The 16,944-nt window shown below is 59.5% G+C and overlaps 1 protein-coding gene across 2 annotated transcripts in view; it reads right to left on the reverse strand.

Moving 5' to 3' along the window:
* CXXC5 (CXXC finger protein 5) overlaps positions 1-16,944 on the reverse strand; it is a 36,942-nt gene that overhangs the window by 3,803 nt on the left and 16,195 nt on the right. The window contains exon 2 of one of the 2 annotated variants that reach the window (XR_004359812.1): positions 1,979-3,129. Coding sequence is in view for 1 of the 2 variants with exons in the window: in XM_032703174.1 (XP_032559065.1) it covers positions 2,063-2,848 (786 nt within the window). In the remaining variant the exon portion in view is untranslated. The remainder of the gene's footprint in view (positions 1-1,978; positions 3,130-16,944) is intronic. The other variant, XM_032703174.1, reaches the window with a different exon arrangement.

Below are 16,944 nucleotides of genomic sequence, written 5' to 3' on the forward strand. Positions count from 1 at the left end.
GGACCAGTAGTCCATGGACATCTGCATCCTGGCCTTCTCCAGACTGGTCTCCACCACAAGGCAGGTGCTGGTGGTTGCCCTGCACTGGCCCAACACAACATATGACCAAGGCTGGTTGACATAGGGTTAGGTTTAACAACCGAGCCATTGACCCAGGTGACCCTGGGACATAAGCTGGGGTCACGGTGTCCCTGACCCAGCCACAGTCTTGCTCAACTCTATCAAGGTCAACACATGGTACCAGTGGATATTGTGAGAGAGGGAAGGATCTGTCCTGAAAAAGGGTTGGTGATGCCCTGGAGTGACCCACACCTACCCAGGCTTCCACTCCCACCAGCACAACATCTCTCTTCAGCCTCAACACACCAAAGGTGTGCCCAGGAGGGATGGGGACTCATCTCTGGTGAGGCCCAACTCCACCACACGAAGAGCCCTATTTCAGTGGCCCCAGTTTCTCAGCCAGTCGTGAGATGGAGAAGCCAATCACAGGGGTGACTGTTTCACGGGCTCCTGGTGCTATTCATCACCCCTGGACCCAGCACAGCACTGGGAGATGGGAGCGTCTCCTCCGGCTGCTGCGAGCTCCGAGTCTATTGACCCGCTTTAGGACTCTTTGGAAGAAATGAACTTTTTTTTTTTTCCCTTTCTCCCTTTTTCCAGATCACTGACTCAGCAAATTAGAACAAGAATATAATTTAGCAATACAGCGGTTTTTGAAAGACACAGTCCCCCTCTCCTCATCCCCACCGCCCAAATGGATTTTTTTTTTCCCCTTCAGTATTCATTCAGAGCTGATGCTAATTGAAAAACGTAGAACGTGGCTAAGGGAGCGGCGGGTTTTGGTTGCGTTGGGACCACCAGAGGATGGGCAATGCCCTCACGCCAGGATGCACGATCCAGCTCTGATGTCCAGGTGACTTTTTAGCCTCTGCCAGCTCTGGGGATGCGCTCAACAGAAGGACAAAGGACAGCTGACGGTGGGATCGGCTCACAGAAAAACCAAACCTGGCTTAAGCACAACATGTTGGGGACCCTGCAGACAGGCCCGGAGCACCCATGGGTGTGCAGCACCATGGGACATCCCTGCATGGGCACCCAGCCCTCACCCACACCACACCACATCACCAGCAGATGCCCATGGCCCCAAGCTGAATTTCAGACCCACACAATAACTGGACTTTCCCTGTGGTCCCCACATGAATGGCACACGTCCCTGCTGGATTTGGCAATGTGACACCCCAACCCAACAGCTCCTCCAAATCCAAGGGCAACATCCACACTGGGCCATGGTGGGCAGTGACAATCCAAGCACCATCCCAGAACCTCACCCCAGGGCACCTGGGCATCCCCAGCAGGAGCAGGGGTGCTCCCAGCTCTGCTGGGTGCCAAAGCAGGTGCACTGCCAGAGGGGATTGCAGCACTGCTACCACTGGTAAATCCAGCTGGTGCCTTATGGCCTCATCCTGACCACCCCAAATGGATGCTGGCCCATGGATGGGACACCTGGCACAGCCACACCACAGGAGATGCTGCCCAGTGCACACTGTAGCAGTTTACTCCCAAAACCAGGGACCACTGTGCTCCTGCTCAGAGCAGAGTGAGCTGAGGGGCTGGGCTCTGGTTGCACCCCAGCCACGGGTTTCACCATCACCAGTTACTCTGAGCTTTGCCCCAAAAAGCCACCCTCTGCTTCCCCACCCCCTGGGGTTAGACGCTGTTCCCCAGCTCAGGGAGCTGCCATCCGCTCAGGACAAGGGATACCACCACCAAAACCCCAGCAGAGTCCCCACTCCTGCAAAGGGGAGAGTGGAGCTCAGCGTGCCCAGGTGCCCCAGGAAGAGACCCCAGCCCTCCTCCCCACACCAGTCAACCCCAGTATGCAAGGGGGGACAGGGTCTGGGGGCACTGGGCAGAGCACACATCTCACTGCGAGAGCTGTTAATGGAAAAGGGAAAAATAAAAAAAAAGTAAGAAGTACCAGGTATTTTATTATCTAGGGCAAGATCCGAACCCAGGAGCGCAGCCCGAGGAGGGGTTAGGGTGCCTGAGAGGGGCCGGTTACCTCCAGTGCTGCAGAAGGCTTCTTTTTGAGTTCTTCACATTTTCGGAATTTGCAAATCTGGTGGCCAGTTTTGCGATTCCTACAACTGCTGCACTGCTCGCAGTTTATCCGTCTTCGGCAGGGCGGGCACATGCCGCATCTTTTCCGTTTCTTTTTCCCCGAATTGATGGCAGATGCCAACTCATTCTGCATGGGATACTCTGCCAAGCCAGCCATATGGAGCGCGCTCTCTGCCAGAAACACGCCGGCAGGGGTCATAATGAAAAGGCCTGGGTTGATGGGAAAAGCCCCCAGGTAAGGAAAATCAGAGGGGCCGTTCATTGTCTCTGCAGCTGAGACTGCCTCCATGTCAGAGATACCAGTCCCGTGCTCGCCTGCTAGAGGAAGATGCTCCTGTACCACTCTTTTGAGCATTTCTGTCGACTGAGCAAACTGTTGGAGGGCGGTCTGTCCTTCTGAGGAGAGCTCCGACATCCGGTCTAATTTGCTCAGCATACTAGAGATGTTTTTGTGCTTTGAGGTAGAATGACTTTTATCCACAATCGCATCGTTGCCATTAGCTAAGGGGTTGCCTTTCTCTGAATGTTCGCTTACCGAGCTGCTGCTACCAAAGGTGGAATAGTGGGAGAGTGGACGGGACTTCTTAAGACTTTTGTTCAAAGGTTCACTTATTATTCCACTTTTGTTCCTCCTCTCGGAGTTGACGGGGGGTTGAGAGTCATCCTGGTTATTTTTTTCCGTCTCTGGCTTGTTCCCAGTGTCTTGGTGGGAGCCCGAATTTGACATGGTGCTCGGAGCACAACAGCGAAACCAACCCCAAAATTTAAAAAAAAAAAAAAAAAAAAAAAAAAAAAAAAGGATGAAAAAAACCCCAAAAAAACCCCACCCCCAATGCCACAGCAAAAGACCCCCAAAGCCCTTCTGGTAGCACCAGCCCGCCGGGCACCGGGGACGCTCAGACGGGAACGCGCATCAACGGGGCGTCTCCTCCCGCGCCGGCTGCGGAGGACTCAGGGCACTCTCAGTGCACAGACATACTCTGCGGCTCTGGGACACACCACGCGGCTCTGGAAGGAGAAAAGAAAAGAGAGTTAGCGCTGGCAAGAGCCAAGGGGCTTTTCAAAGTGGCTCTTCCTCCCCCTGCCATGAAAGTCTCAGCGCCGCGAACAAAGGAACTCCAGGGAACGGACCTCGGTGGAGATCCGTTCCGCTGCTCTCTAAAAGGGTCGCCATCCAGACAGAAGTGGGGGGTCACAGGGGAAGTCCTGGCCTGGTAGCAGTGGCACCGCGATGCTTAAAGACTCTCTGTGCCTGGCTCTCCTCCCCCAGGGACGGCAGCCCCAGGGAAGTCACGGGGCTCATCTCCTGCTCCGCTCCAGCGGCATGCGGCCCCACAATGGATGGGACCACAGGCGCCGGCGGGATGCTCCTGAGCTGGGAGCTGGAGCTCATGAAAGGGGTGCCTGGTTCCCACCCTGCAGCCGCCAGTGTCCCCCCAGCCGGGTGCCACGGAGGCAGCTCCCAGCTCCCATGGCCTCCAGTGATGCTGCTCACCCAGCTCAGGCTAGGCTGCACCCCTCACCCTCCTCCTGCTCCTCATCCTCCTTCTCCTCCTGGATCATGTCCCTGGGCCAGCACTGGGCTGGGGAAGGAAGCCACATGGAAAGTGACAGAGTCCACCTCCAAGCCCCACAGGGATCCACAACACCCTCCTCCAAACCCCACCACCAAGAGCTGCAGTGTCCACCTCCAAATTCCATTGGGCAGCCACGGTGTCCATCTCCACATTCCATGGGCAGCCATGGTGTCCAGCTCCAAACCCCACCAAGAGCTGCAGTGTCCACCTCCAAACCCCGTGGGCAGCAATGGTATCCACCTCCCAACTCCCCCAAGAGCTGCAATATCCACCTCCAAACCCCATGGGCAGTCATAGTGTCCACCTCCAAACCCCACCAAGACGCTGCAGCCCCAAACCAAACACGGAGCTGCAGCATCCACCTCCAAGCCCCATGAGGAGACACAGCATCCACCTTCAACCCCATAGGGAGCCACAGCATCCACCTCCAAGCCCCATGAAAAGCCACAGCATCCACCTCCAAGCTCCAGTGCTGACCTCCTGCCATGCCCCGGTGTGCCCAGCCCACATGCCCTGGCCACTCCGGAGGCGCCCCGGGCTCTGCGGTGACAGGCAAAGCCTTCCCGGAACGGACGCTATGCCACTGTCCCCGGGGCAACTCCCGGGCAGCTGGGCCCAGTGTGGCTGCAAACACTTGTTGTTGTGAAATTCCTCCTCCTCCTCCCTCCCGAGCACACACGCACGCACAGGCACCGCCAAGTAATCAGGCTTTAGAGGAGAAAAGCTGCAGGGCTTAGTGGAGCAGGAACCCGCGTCCCCACCCCGGCGGCAGCTGGGGGAGGGCAGCACTGGGAGGAGGCCCCTCCGCTACCCCGTCCCTCCATCCTGGCTATCCCGGCAGCCTCCTCTCTGGAGTCCAGGCAGGGATGTGGCCATGTGTGGAGGGCTCTGCTGCGACCCTCGCTCCTGCGCAGGGGTGATGCAGGAGAGCGAGGAGGATCCCTGCGCCCCCTACACCCCACTCCCGCCCATCCATCACCCTTCGGGTCCCCATCTCCAGTACAACCCCAGGAACTCCGTGACAGCCCAGGACCTTTTCCCACGGACCCAGCTCGTTAAAACGCTGATGGGGGCAAGGTCCCTGCGCCAACCACCGCGGTACCGGCTGCGGAAGCAGCCCTGGTGTCTCACTCCGGTGCCAGAGCCGGCTCGCCCACGGAGAAACCCCCCCCGCCCTGGCGCTGAAAACCGCTTGCTTCAGCTGCTGCGGGATTTAAGATGCAGGGCGGATCGATGCAGGGCTTGGGCTCCAGCCGGGAGCTCGCCAGGCCACGTGGGGAGGGAGGGCTGCGGCGGCAGGACGGGCTGCCCTTCCCCAGCCCCACTCCAGGCAGGGCGATGCTGAGTGGCAGCGAGATGGGGTGCGCCCCAAATGGGTGAAGGGGGCTGGGAGCGTGGGCGGGCTCCTGCCGTGCAGCTGAATCACCCGTCCCCTGTGCCAGGGAGGTGGGGGACCCGCCCCTGGAGACCTTAGGACGGGTCACACCTCAGTGCCGAAAGCAAGGGGCGCTGGGGCCGGAGCGGGGAGCGCAGCAGGAAAAGCACCGGACGGGAGGATGTGAGATAAAGCGCCCGGGGGTGTTATCTCACGCCTGCCCGCGGCCGCCTTTCCTGCGGCCCTGCGCCTCTTCCGCCCGGCTCCGCGCCCAGCTGGGAGCCAAGCGCCCGGCAGGACCGGCCCCGGATCTGCCACCCTGCCTGCTCGCCCTGTGGCTGCCGGGGGGCTGCGGGGGGTCTCCAGCCACAACCAGGAGCGCGCTTTGCATCACCCTGGCAAAGAGCCGAGTTGTGCCGATGTAGGGCTCGGTGCCACACCGAGGCGTCCCCACAGCCCCACGGGGTGGGGTCCAGGTGCCAAAGGTGGGGAGGACACCAGCTGAAGCCACGGCATGGTCACCGTCTCCACCAGCTCCCATCTTCCTCTGCAGCCAGCCAGACCTGCCAGCCTTCCCACCGTGCCACTCGGATCGGGTGCCAGCAGCTCTGAGCCCCTCACTCACAGCTCCCCCAGCCGGGGCGATGGACGCAGAGCCTGGCGCAGGGCTCCCCTGAGCACCCACGGCTGCAGTGGGTGGCACTGCGGGACAAAGGGACCCCAGCCTACCTGGTGCAGCCCCCCAGCACTCCCGGAGACGCCGGGCACACAGCGCCGTGGCCCCGCTCAGCCCCAGAGGCGCGAGGCAGTGCCCGCTGTTGGCACGGGGTGCCGCACCGAGCCGTGCCGAGCTGTGCCAGCGGCACCACTGCACAATCCCGCCATTGTCCCGGCCGCCGCTTTGCCTGCGCCAGCTCCCACCATCTGCAACCAGCCGGCGTTGCCCTCCGGCCCCCGGGGCCACCGCGGCGGCAGGCGCCGGACACCGCGGCTGTGCCAGCTGGGATGGGGCTGTCCCCACACTGTCCCCCCCAGGGACCCCAGGACCCGCGCGCTGGGGGGTGCCCGCCTAGTTTGCACAAAAGGGGGGTCCCCCCCCGACTCTGACACCGCGGGACCACCCAGCACAGCAGACATCTCTGCTCCTCGCCAGCCGCTGCCCGGCCCCGTCGTTAATTGCAGCGGGGGGAGGAATTAATGATCTTAATCCCTTCTTTATGATTGACCCGAGTAAAGAGAGCGAGGCCCCCCCCCCCCTTCCCGTTCCTGCCCCTTTTCCGGCCCCCATCCCAGGGGAAGGCGCCGGGCAGCGTCATCTGGGTCCCTGTCAGAAGGTGCTTAGTCCCGGTCGCGGCATTAAAGGGGCACGTGATGGGCTCCCTCGCCCGGGTCTTTGCACGGGGCAGCTTAGCAGCCTGGAGGGACGCCAGGGTTCAAGGGGACACCACCAAGGTCAGGAGGCCCCAACCCACACCCAGGGGGTTCCCAGCCCTTCGCAGGACGCTGCTCCTCCCCTGCAATGAAACACCCTGCCAGGTCCAGGCTGAGCCCACAGGGTCTGAAAGCCAGGTGTCCCGGGGTGAGGGACAGCACCCATGGCACAGGCTGCCCAGAGAAAGCTGTGGCTGCCCCATCCCTGGAAGTGTCAAAGGCCAGGCTGGATGGGGCTTGAAACAACCTGATCTAGTGGAAGGTGTCCCTGCCCATGGCAGGGGGTTGGAACAAGATGGTCTTTAAGGCCCATTCAAACCCAAACCATTCCATGACTCCAAGGGTCACCCCAAAGACCTGCCTTTCACCAGCCTGGGGTGCTTAGATGGGGCAGGGCAGCCATGCTCTCCCATGGTCCTGGGGGGGAAAAATGGGATTCTTCTCTCCCTGGATCTTCCCCCAGCGCTCAGCACCACACCAGCCTGCATCCCCCTTCCTCTGCCGTGGGGCTCCCCTGCACACTGCACACAGGGGACTGTGCTGCAATAGTCCTAACAACTCCAAAACAAATAAAGGTTGCAAAAGGATCATCTCTGGTGGTCCAGCACCCGGAGAAACCCCTGCCAGCCAATGGACTGAGAGTCCCCCCAGATGCAGGCACCATTCACTGTCAGTGGGGAGCAGGAGAGAAGCTTCGCTTCTCCTAAAAAAAATGACAAGCTGCAAATTCCAGCCGGCTCCCCAGTGTTTTCGCTGCATGGCTGGAAAGCCATCAGCTCCCGCCGACCTAAAAAGTCTCATCTTCAAGAGAGAACTTCTGCTTTCCTTTAATTTTGAATAAATCACGCTCCTCCCAGAAAAAACGCCGGTTGGTCAGCCGTGCACAGACACGGCACGGCGTAAAGGGAGAAGAAAGCAGCAAAAGCTGAAGCCGAGCTGCTCCCGGGCTCCGGAAACAAAGGGAGAAAATCAAAATTCGCCTTTTTTCTAATCCCTGGGCGCTGGGTGGGCACCGGGGGCGGTGGCTTTGTCCGCCCTCAGCAGACGGAGGACGAGGACGGAAGGGACCCCAGCGTCTTTTCAGCCTGGAGAAAGGCTGTAATCGTCCCCTCCGCCGGGTTTTTGTCCCCACTTCCTCCCCCTCGCCATGCAGCCGCCAGCCCAGCATGGCCCCCACCTCTCTCCACCATCACCATCGCTCCCTGGTGATGGAGGGATGGACAGATGGATGCACAGACTCAGCCATGCCATGGATAGACTGAAGCAGGGTGCCCACCACCAGCATGTGTCCCTCTCCAAAGCATCCCAAGGGAAGGTCTAGGGAGGCTGCAGTGGGAGGTTCCTTCCCCTCGCAGCGCTGGAGGTGGTTCCTGTGCTCCTCAGCCACCCTGGTCAACACCTGACAGGACCTTGGGATGGCCAGGAGCACGGGACCATGGTGGGAGCAATGCATGGGGAGACAAGACACCCTGGAGGCATCATGGTGTCTGAAACACACCCTGGGATGAGACACCCAGCGAGTAGAGCAGGACCACGGCCCTGTAGCAGCATCACGAGTCAGATGGTCCAGCTGCAACCCAGGTCAAAGGCTCGGGAAAACAAGCACCACCAGAACAAGGTTCAAAGCAGCTCCGACCCCAGCACCACAACACCCGACCCAGCTCCCACGTGCCCCATTTCCACAGCACAGTCAAACCTGCTGCTCCCTCCACCAGGTGACACAGGTCAACTGAAACAGGCCCTGATCGCAGGCTCACCGGCCACATGGTCACCAGCAGCAGCAGAACCAAGTGAGAAATCAATCTGTGATCTCCCAAGGCTGAATATCCCTGTGGGACACCCATCCAGGGAGAACACGGTGCCTGATAACCAGGAACACCCGGAGGCAAAGACAAGGATGTTGTTTGCAAGCCATCACCTCTGTCAACCCAAAAGCCCCCGAGCTCTGCTCTTTGAGTTCATCCTTCTGAAAACTGGTCCAGCTGGATAATCCACTGCTGGATGTGCCATGGAAGTTACCATCACCCACCACCTTTTCTCCAGACATCAAGAGAGGACTCCCAGGCCTGGGGGAGGTTTGGGCAGTGCTGTGAATGCTCAGGCTCACCCTGGACAGCTTAAGGAGTCGGAGGTATGACGGGTCGAGGTATGACAGGTCGCCAGATGGGCAACTCACACGGAGATAGTTCATCTCCCGTGCTCCAGAACATCCTTCGGAGGGCCAGTTGTGGCAGCCGCTCTGCTCGTCTCTGCTGCCGAGGTGGCACTGAGGGACGTTAAGAAGCCAACTCCTGAATTAAAAAGGCTATGGAAGATTAAATCCAGCATCTGGAGTTCGCCCTGGAAGCAGATGGCGAGTCATCATGGTGCACAGAGTGGCTTTCACCCGTCTCCTCCTTGCAGGCAGCCGCTCAGCCCCGGTGATGCCCCGCAGGAGCGGCTCCGGACGCACACACAGCGAGGGCCAGGATGTGTCCTGCCAGGTGCATCCTTAGGGACAGCGTGGTGAGGCCATGCTGCATCCTGCTGAGCAGGCAGGAGGTGATGCCACCTCCCCAGGTAGGCTCCCTACGCCTGGGATCCAGTAAGGGCATATTCTTCCCCGTGGATTTTGGCTTTTCCCATGTAACCCCATGGCTGCAGCGACCTTCTCAATCCACCAGCACGGCAAACACCCCAGAGCCTATCCCCAACGTGCCCTGGACTTCCAAGGAGGTTACCACTGAGGGGAGGACGAGGATGTCCCCAGGGACACCGCTGCCTCCATGCACATCCTTGAACCTCACCCTGTCGCCCTGGCACAGCTGGAGCCACCACTGTGGGGACCAACCTGTGCCTGGGGCTGCCCCGGGCGGGAAACGTGGCTGCGTCCTGCCTCCGCAGGGTGGTGGTTACGGATTAAGGAGTCTTAAATGTCAGACGACCAGGCGCTCCCTGGAAATCCACTTATCTCCGCTGCCACTCGGAGCGGCCAGAGCCGGGCGGTTATGGAGATAACGCGATTTGAAGCGTCCACCCGAGCATTGCAGGGCTGCGGGTGCCCTGCGGACAACGCCAGGCACCTCCTCCCCTCCTCCGCTCGCCCAGCTGCTGCCCAGAGAGCCGGGTGACGGCTCAGCCCGGGGGCTGCGCCCACCTGCGCGACCCCCCCCTTCCCCAATTCCGGGGGATGAGGGAGCCTTGGCAGCCTCGGTGCTCATCCATCCCCCCCTGTGCCAAAGCTGCACCAATTCGCTGCCCAAATCCTAAAACGACTGTAACTAAAACCTACCAGATTGAGCCTGGGGAAGGGCCCCCCCCCACCACCACCACCTCCCCGCCTCTCCCCCCCTCTCCAAATGGGATTGAACAGATCTGCTCTCGCACGAGCCCAGCTCGCAGCCAAGCAGCATCTGACATTCACGCGCCGTGGCACGGCTCTGCCGCTCGCCCACTCCCCCCGGCTTGGCATCGCCCCGGAGATGCGCCATCAGTCCCAGCCCAGCAGAACCCCCCCTGTCCTCTGCAAAGCCCCCCCCCAGACCCTCCTGGAGGGACTCCAGCTCTTTGATCCAAAGAGTTCCCGGTGTTCTCCCCACCACCTTGGTGATTCAGGGCTGTGAGGTTTAGGGGACCAGGTGGGATGACCCCAGGGCTTTGGGGACAGGTGGGTGGGGCAGGCTCTGCCCGGTGGCAGATGCCAGGAACAACGGGCATCCCGGCAGGACCCCCAGGGAGCTGGGGTGGGCCCAGGGATGCCTTTGCCCTGGGGAGACCCACACACAGCCTGCCCAGGCCAAGCTAAGATGTGTGAATTGCTCCTTTAACAGATGGGGCGATTACAGCATCAATTACTGGGGGTCTGACCGACAACCAGGTCATGGAGAGACCCACTGGCAGGTGCAGAGCAACGAGGAGTTAATTAAAAATAAGGAAAAGAGTTGTAGGCACAGTCACATGGCAATACTGGATGGCAAAAAGCCCCAAAGGCATTAGTGCCACCTCCAAGTGCCACCTCCGATGGTGCTCCAATCTATTCCTGCCACCTCCAAGTGCCAGCTCCAATGGTGCCCAAATCTATTTGTGCCACCTCCAATCGTGCCCAAATACATTAGTGCCATCCCCAAGTGCCACCTCCAGCGGTGCTCAAATCTATTCATGCCACCTCCAAGTGTCACCTCTGGTAGTGCCCAAATCCATCAGTGCCACCTCCAAGAACAGATCCAGCCTGGAGCTGTCCCCTTGTGCTCCCAGCTCCCTCAAAACCTCATCCCTCCACATGCCACCAGGCAGCTCCATGGTGGCAGAGCACACACCAAGGGGGCTGCTTCAGATCCCAGGAAAGCCAGCAGTGGGAAGGGCCAGTGCACCCATGGCAGCGCCTGTGTCAGGGTCACCACTTGAGAACACCAGGGCCAGCTCAGTGCATTTGAGCTTGGCCATTAATGGGTGGTGAGGACCTCGTGGTGCTTAGCAGTGAGATCCCGAGCCACCACGATCCCCACTTTGGAAGTCAACCACTTTGGAAGAACCACTTTTCCCACCGGGAAGGCGACGGCCCCGTCGGGAAGCCGCCGGGGTCCACAGCCGGCAGCTATTGACAGATGTCTGAGAGGACGGCGAATAATCCCGTCTTCCTCTGGGAGGATTCGGGTCGCCCTCGCCCTCACCGGGGGTTTATCCATTGTCTGGATCTGCCGGCGGTTGTTATTTTTGGTCAGCTCCACGTTTTGCTTGGCCTCTCTGGCAGGAGGGAAGCGGGAGGAAGAAGAGAAAGGGGAGGAGGAAGGCTGCTTGGCCAGGGCTTGGCAGGGGGAAGAACCAGCTCAGCTCTGGGAGAGGGCAGTCGGGCACCCTGCAGCCCTCAGGGAGCCTGGGTGGGTCTCCTGCCAGCCCCACAGCCTTGCTGAGCACAGCCAAAACTCACCACAGCGATGGGGCTGGCCAGCCCAGGAATCCCATTCCCCCTGATGCCCAGGGGAATCACTTCTAGTGAGCCCAGTGGGCCAGAGAGGCTTGAGAGGTTTTGGGGGGTGGGCTTTGGGGGTCAGGCAGTGATTAGGGTTCTTTCCATCACCAAAATCAAGCACAGGGGAGCTCTGTGAGGGACAGGCAGACCCTGTCTGGGACCAGCACCACGTCAAGCCCTGCCTGCAGACCCACAGGTGTCTCAGGTCCATCCAGACAGGCCAAAAAAAAGCTGGGGAGCCTCAGGAAGGCAGATCCCCATCCTGCCCTCACCCACCCAGGCTGTGGACCCCCCTCCCTCACGCTTCATTGCCAGCACTGCAGAATCCCAGTAGCAGGCCAGCCCTGCCAGCAGGTCCCATCCTCCCCAGTGGTTTGGGCTCACCAACACTGTAGGATGCAGCTCAGTCAGCCACTGGGATCTGCACCTGGATCGCTCTGGAGGCACTGCTGAGGCCCTGGCACAGGTTACCCAGAGAAGCTGTGGCTGCCCCATCCCGGAAGTGTCCAAGGCCAGGCTGGATGGGGCATGGAGCAACCTGGTCTGTTGAAAGGTGTCCCTGCCCATGGCAGAGGGGTGGAACAAGGTCAGCTTTAAGGTCCCTTCCAACCCAAACTATTCCATGATTCCATGATTCTGTCCTTCCGAATTGGGTACGAGGGGAGGCACAGGCAGAGCTGGGTTAAGAGCATCCAAGAGGATGCTCCTGGGGAGAAGACACAAGCCTTGCCTCAAGACTGTGTGCCTCTCCCCATCTCCCTGGCAGCGACACAGGGAGCACCCCCACAAGGCAGGGCTCGCCATCCTTCTCCATGTTGTCTTTCCACCACCCCCCAGTTTGCCTGCGGAGCGGGAAGACAACATAAAGCTGCCTCCCCTGCCTCTGTGGGTTCTCGCTCCTGCAAGAGATGGAGGGCACGAGCACAGAAGTGCCTCTCCCGAGCTTTCCCCGTGCTCGGCACCGCTTGTCATTCAAGCAAACCCCGTGGCCTTTAAGCTGCCAAGGTACCAGAGCTGCTCTGGAATCGGAGTTCGCTCGGCTCCTGCCCTGGAGCAAGGAATCTGAAACGCTGCCACTGGAAACGAAACAGAGCATCCGTCATTTTACTTGCCAGAAATATATCCAGCCCCCAAAAAAAGAAATCCTGCCTGCGAAAGAGCCAGCAACAAAGCCCTCGGTTCCACCGGCGAGGCAGAGCCCGGCGTCGGGCATTTCCACCGGGATCCTGATTCCCTGCCCAGTTCACTGGTCAGATTAGGGCTGGGGAGGCCAGGAGGAGGGTGCCAGGTCAGGATCAGGATGGCTGGTGGGGACCAGCAGCTCTCGCCTAGGATGCTACAAGGAAAACCCGTGGGTTTGGGAAGAAAAGAGGCAGGTGGTAGAAGCAGGGCTGGGGGGGATGAAAGGTGCAAACCAGCGTAGTGAAGCCCAGCCAGCCCTGCCACAGGAGTGTCCAAGGGACCCCACCCTGCCCGCGGCTGCTGCCAGCATCCTGCCTGCAATTCCCCCCCCCCCTTCGGCCATGCAGGTCGTCACCGCCCCCCCCCGCCCCCGGCCATTCCCAGTCGCATCCCCAGGAAAAGCAGCAGCGCGTTCCCAGCCAGCCCAGCCCCCAGCCCAGGCACGCCAACCCAAATATCTGCGAGAGGCGCTCCCCTCCCTGGGAACGGCGACTCGCCGCAGAGTTCACATGCCCCAGCAATGCCTGATTAAACTCCCAAACTCCAAGGGAATACCCCTGAGGCTGTCTGAAGATAAGCTAGGAGCTAGGCTGCTCTCAGGAAATGCAGGAACTGGGAAAGAGCAAACCCTTTTTTTTTTTTTTTCCCTTTTAAATCCAGAATAACACAGAGCAAACCCTGGTGGCTCTCTAGCTCAGACACAAGCATTGCCCAAGCTCACTGCTGTGCACCCCAAGAGCTTCCCCTTTCCCTGAGACATCGCAGGTGACCCCAGCTCCGAGACAGCTCCTGCTGGAGGCAGTGGGGATGGAATCAGAGAGCCCAGGACAACTCCAGGCAGCACAGGAGGGCGGACTGGAAGATGCCAAGCAAGAGGACGGAGCTGGAGCCCTGGGCAGAGGGAAGGGTGCTGCCCAGGCCAGCAGGTGCCAGAGGACAGGGACACTTGCTGCCGACACCTCCAGCACTGGTGACTCTTGGCAGGTGTTCCACTATTTTCCTTCATCCTAGGGAACACTTCAGACACCGATTTCACTGGTCCCTGGGATTCCTGCACTCCTGTCTTTTTCCCCTCCTTGAGCTTTTCCATGAGGGACAGTTATAGCACTTGACCTGGATCTTCCAAACCAAGCTCAGGGGCAAGGCGGTCAAGGAAACCATTTAATGCAGAACCCAAAGCAATGGGCAAACTGGATCATCCCAGGATCAAGAGGAAGACGGTGCTCCTCCCTTCGGATCCTACTGGATCCCAGGGAGCAAACAGCAGCTCATCTTCCAGGAGAGCGGAGCCACAGGGAGGGTTTGCACCACATCTTGGGGATCAGGGAGCCTTGGCACTGCCCCATCCCGGCTGATGGGGTGGGGGGGACACTGTGACATCGGCTTCAGTGGTGACCAACTGTCATAGGGGAGAAGGCCTGCCTTCTACCAGGAGCACAGCTGGGAAGGGACCTGCACCAACACACACCATGCTCTTGGATGGGCCAACGTGCCCGAGGCCTGAGGCCACAGGTGATGGACTGACCCAAGCCAAGCTCTCCTTCGGAGATGTCCTCTTGGATATCTTTCTTGGTTCTTAATGCCTCTTCAGGAATCGGCCCAAGAGGAAGGGCATCTTCCTTTCCTGTACATGGCAGGATGGAAAAACAGCACTCCTGGGCAGTCTTCTCCTGGGAAGAGTCTTTAGGAAAACTGTTCCTGGAAAACTGTTCCCAGAAAACCGATGGGGTGGCAGAGCAAGGAGGTGTTGTACCAACAAGGCCAAGCTTCTCTCTTTGGTCAGATCCCAGTTTGGCTGCAGCAGACATCGGGACTGCTACAGAACACTTGGATTGTCCCTTCCCTGGGGTTCTGACGCAGCCACGAGACCTCAGTGTGGCCTTTCCATGCATGAAGGGGGTGTGGAAGAAAGATGGAGACTTCTCACCACGGTCTGTTGTGACAGGACAAGGGGCGAGGGGTTTAAACTGACACAGGGCAGGGTTAGATGGGGGAAAAAATTCCCCTCTGTGAGGATGGTGGGGCATGGGTTGCCCAGAGAAGCTGTGATTGCCCCATCCCTGGAAGTGCTCAAGCCCATGTTGGATTGGGCTTGGAAACCCTGGTCCAGTGGAAGATGTCCCTGCCCATGGCAGGGGGGTGGAACGAGATGAGCTTCAAGGTCCTTCCAACCCAAAGCGTGATTCTACAACAATTTAACTCCCAGCACTGTGCCTTACCCAAAAAGCACAAGTGACACAGGTGAAGTTGGCAGATCTGAAAGAACCAACCCCAGGACAGCTGGAAAGTAGAGCTGGAGCCCTGGGAAGGAGGAAAGGGTCACCATCACCAGCCACAGCATGAATCAGGATGGGGGGACCCTCAGCTGAGGGAGCTACAGGACTCACAGTAAGAAACACAGGGGTTCACTCTATGACCTCGAGGAGAGGAGCCATGGAAAAACCCGTCTACAAGCTGTCACAACACAGAGGAAGATAGAGAAGAGCCACAGGACTGATCCTGGGGGAGCTGGAGCATGAAGGAAACACCACATGGTGGGGGCTGGAAAGGGCTTATCAAACTGGAGATGTGGTTTGAGGGGGACTGACTGCAGGGTGTCACCATCTGTCTGGGCTTACTGGTCCTTCCTGGCCCCAAGCTTTCAGGGGCTACACTAAAACTGGAGTTACATGTCAATACTTCTGCCTTTCCTCACTTCACAGAAAGCTGAGGAACAAGGTGGTGAGCTGGAATGACAAGGAACAAGCTGGATGTGGTTGGTGCCTGCCACATGTTGGTCCATTCCTTCCCCAGCCAGCCCAGGCTGGGCTCAGATCCTTCGGCCTCCTTCCAGGGACCTTCCTGCTGGATTGGTGCCCCCTGGAAGGGAACCATCTTCCCTCAGCCATGCAGAAGGGGTTGATCCCATCAGGGTTTTCACCCCTCCTGAAAATCAAAACCCACATCCCCATCTCTGGGCAGGTCCTTCCATGGCACTGGCAAGCCCCTGGGATGGGAGGGAAGCTCCAGAGCACAGGGCACCCATCCAAAGGGGTGATATTCCCACTGACTGCTCTCAGCTTTCATGATGGACATTCTTCTCCACCTGCTGCTTCCTCCAACCCATCTTCCTCCCTCTTCCCCATGCCAGGGGGTCCTGCACCTTGCCCTCGGTGACGTGATCTGTGGAAGATGAGCCTGAGCAAGGCAGGGGCTGTGGGACAAGTTGGGCAGGAATCCCTCACAGATTCCATCCCCCATCGAGATGGAACACCAGGGGATGTGGTCTTGTAGGTGGTGGATTGGTCAAAAGGAAGATCATCCTTGTGGCTGGGATGAGCCACTGGAATTTTAGGGACTGTCCACAACGTCTCCCTCAGTGTTCTGACACAGCTGTTTCCATCCCACAGGTTTCACAAAGACCTATCCATGGGGAGTTTTTTCCTCCTTTCAGTTTCTGGCACTTTTGACATAAGGCACGTCCAAGTTAAGGGTAGAAAAATTCCCCAGCTATTCCTGACAAGGTTTCCCTCGACCAGCGTGGCTTCCCCATCCTCGTGCACCCTGGATGGACCCACCTGCCCTCCCTGCACCTTTCTCCTACACACTGTGGCTCTGAACAGCAGCACCCAGAGGGGGAACATCCTCCCCTGAGGATTTTTCAGAGGAAAAATGTACTTTTTCACCCCGATGCTGCATTTTAACAATGCAACAAAGCCAAAGCCCGGTGCCAGGGCTGCAGCCCTCACTATCCCGAGAGAAGCAGCTGGCACCCACAAAGGATTCAGGATGGGTGCCTCCAGAGAAGACCCGCGGGCGTCCTCATGTCCCCACAGCGGGCACCCCCGCTTGGGCTCAAGGGGTTTAAGCCGAAGCAGTGCAAGTCCCTGCTGCAGCCCCCCGAGGTGTAAGGCTCCCTGAGCTCTTAATGGGCTTATTACGGAGCTGCCGGGACCAGAGCAGCGCCCGGGGGGACTTACAGGCATCCCCAGCCCGCAGCCCCCCGCGGCACCGCCCGTCCCTGGCACCGCGGGGGCCGCCCCCGCCCGCCCCTTCCCGGACGGGCCATCGCTGACGGCGCCGAGCGCTCAGCCCGTCCCAAATCCCACACGCCTCCTCCTGCCCGCCTCCAGGACAAAGGTGGATGCGTGTCCCCCCCCCCAGCCCTGCACAGATCTAATCTCTCCACAGGCCGTGGCATCGGTGTGGCACCTGCATCCCCGTGCCTGCACCCCACAGCTGTGCCCTGTGCCTGCAGCCCCACTCTGGCACCCTGCGCCCACCCTCTGCTGCTCACCCCCATCATCACTGTGTACCCCACGTCCTGCCCT

The sequence above is a fragment of the Chiroxiphia lanceolata genome, chromosome 15 (assembly GCF_009829145.1).
Source record: "Chiroxiphia lanceolata isolate bChiLan1 chromosome 15, bChiLan1.pri, whole genome shotgun sequence".
Lineage (NCBI taxonomy): Eukaryota > Metazoa > Chordata > Aves > Passeriformes > Pipridae > Chiroxiphia > Chiroxiphia lanceolata.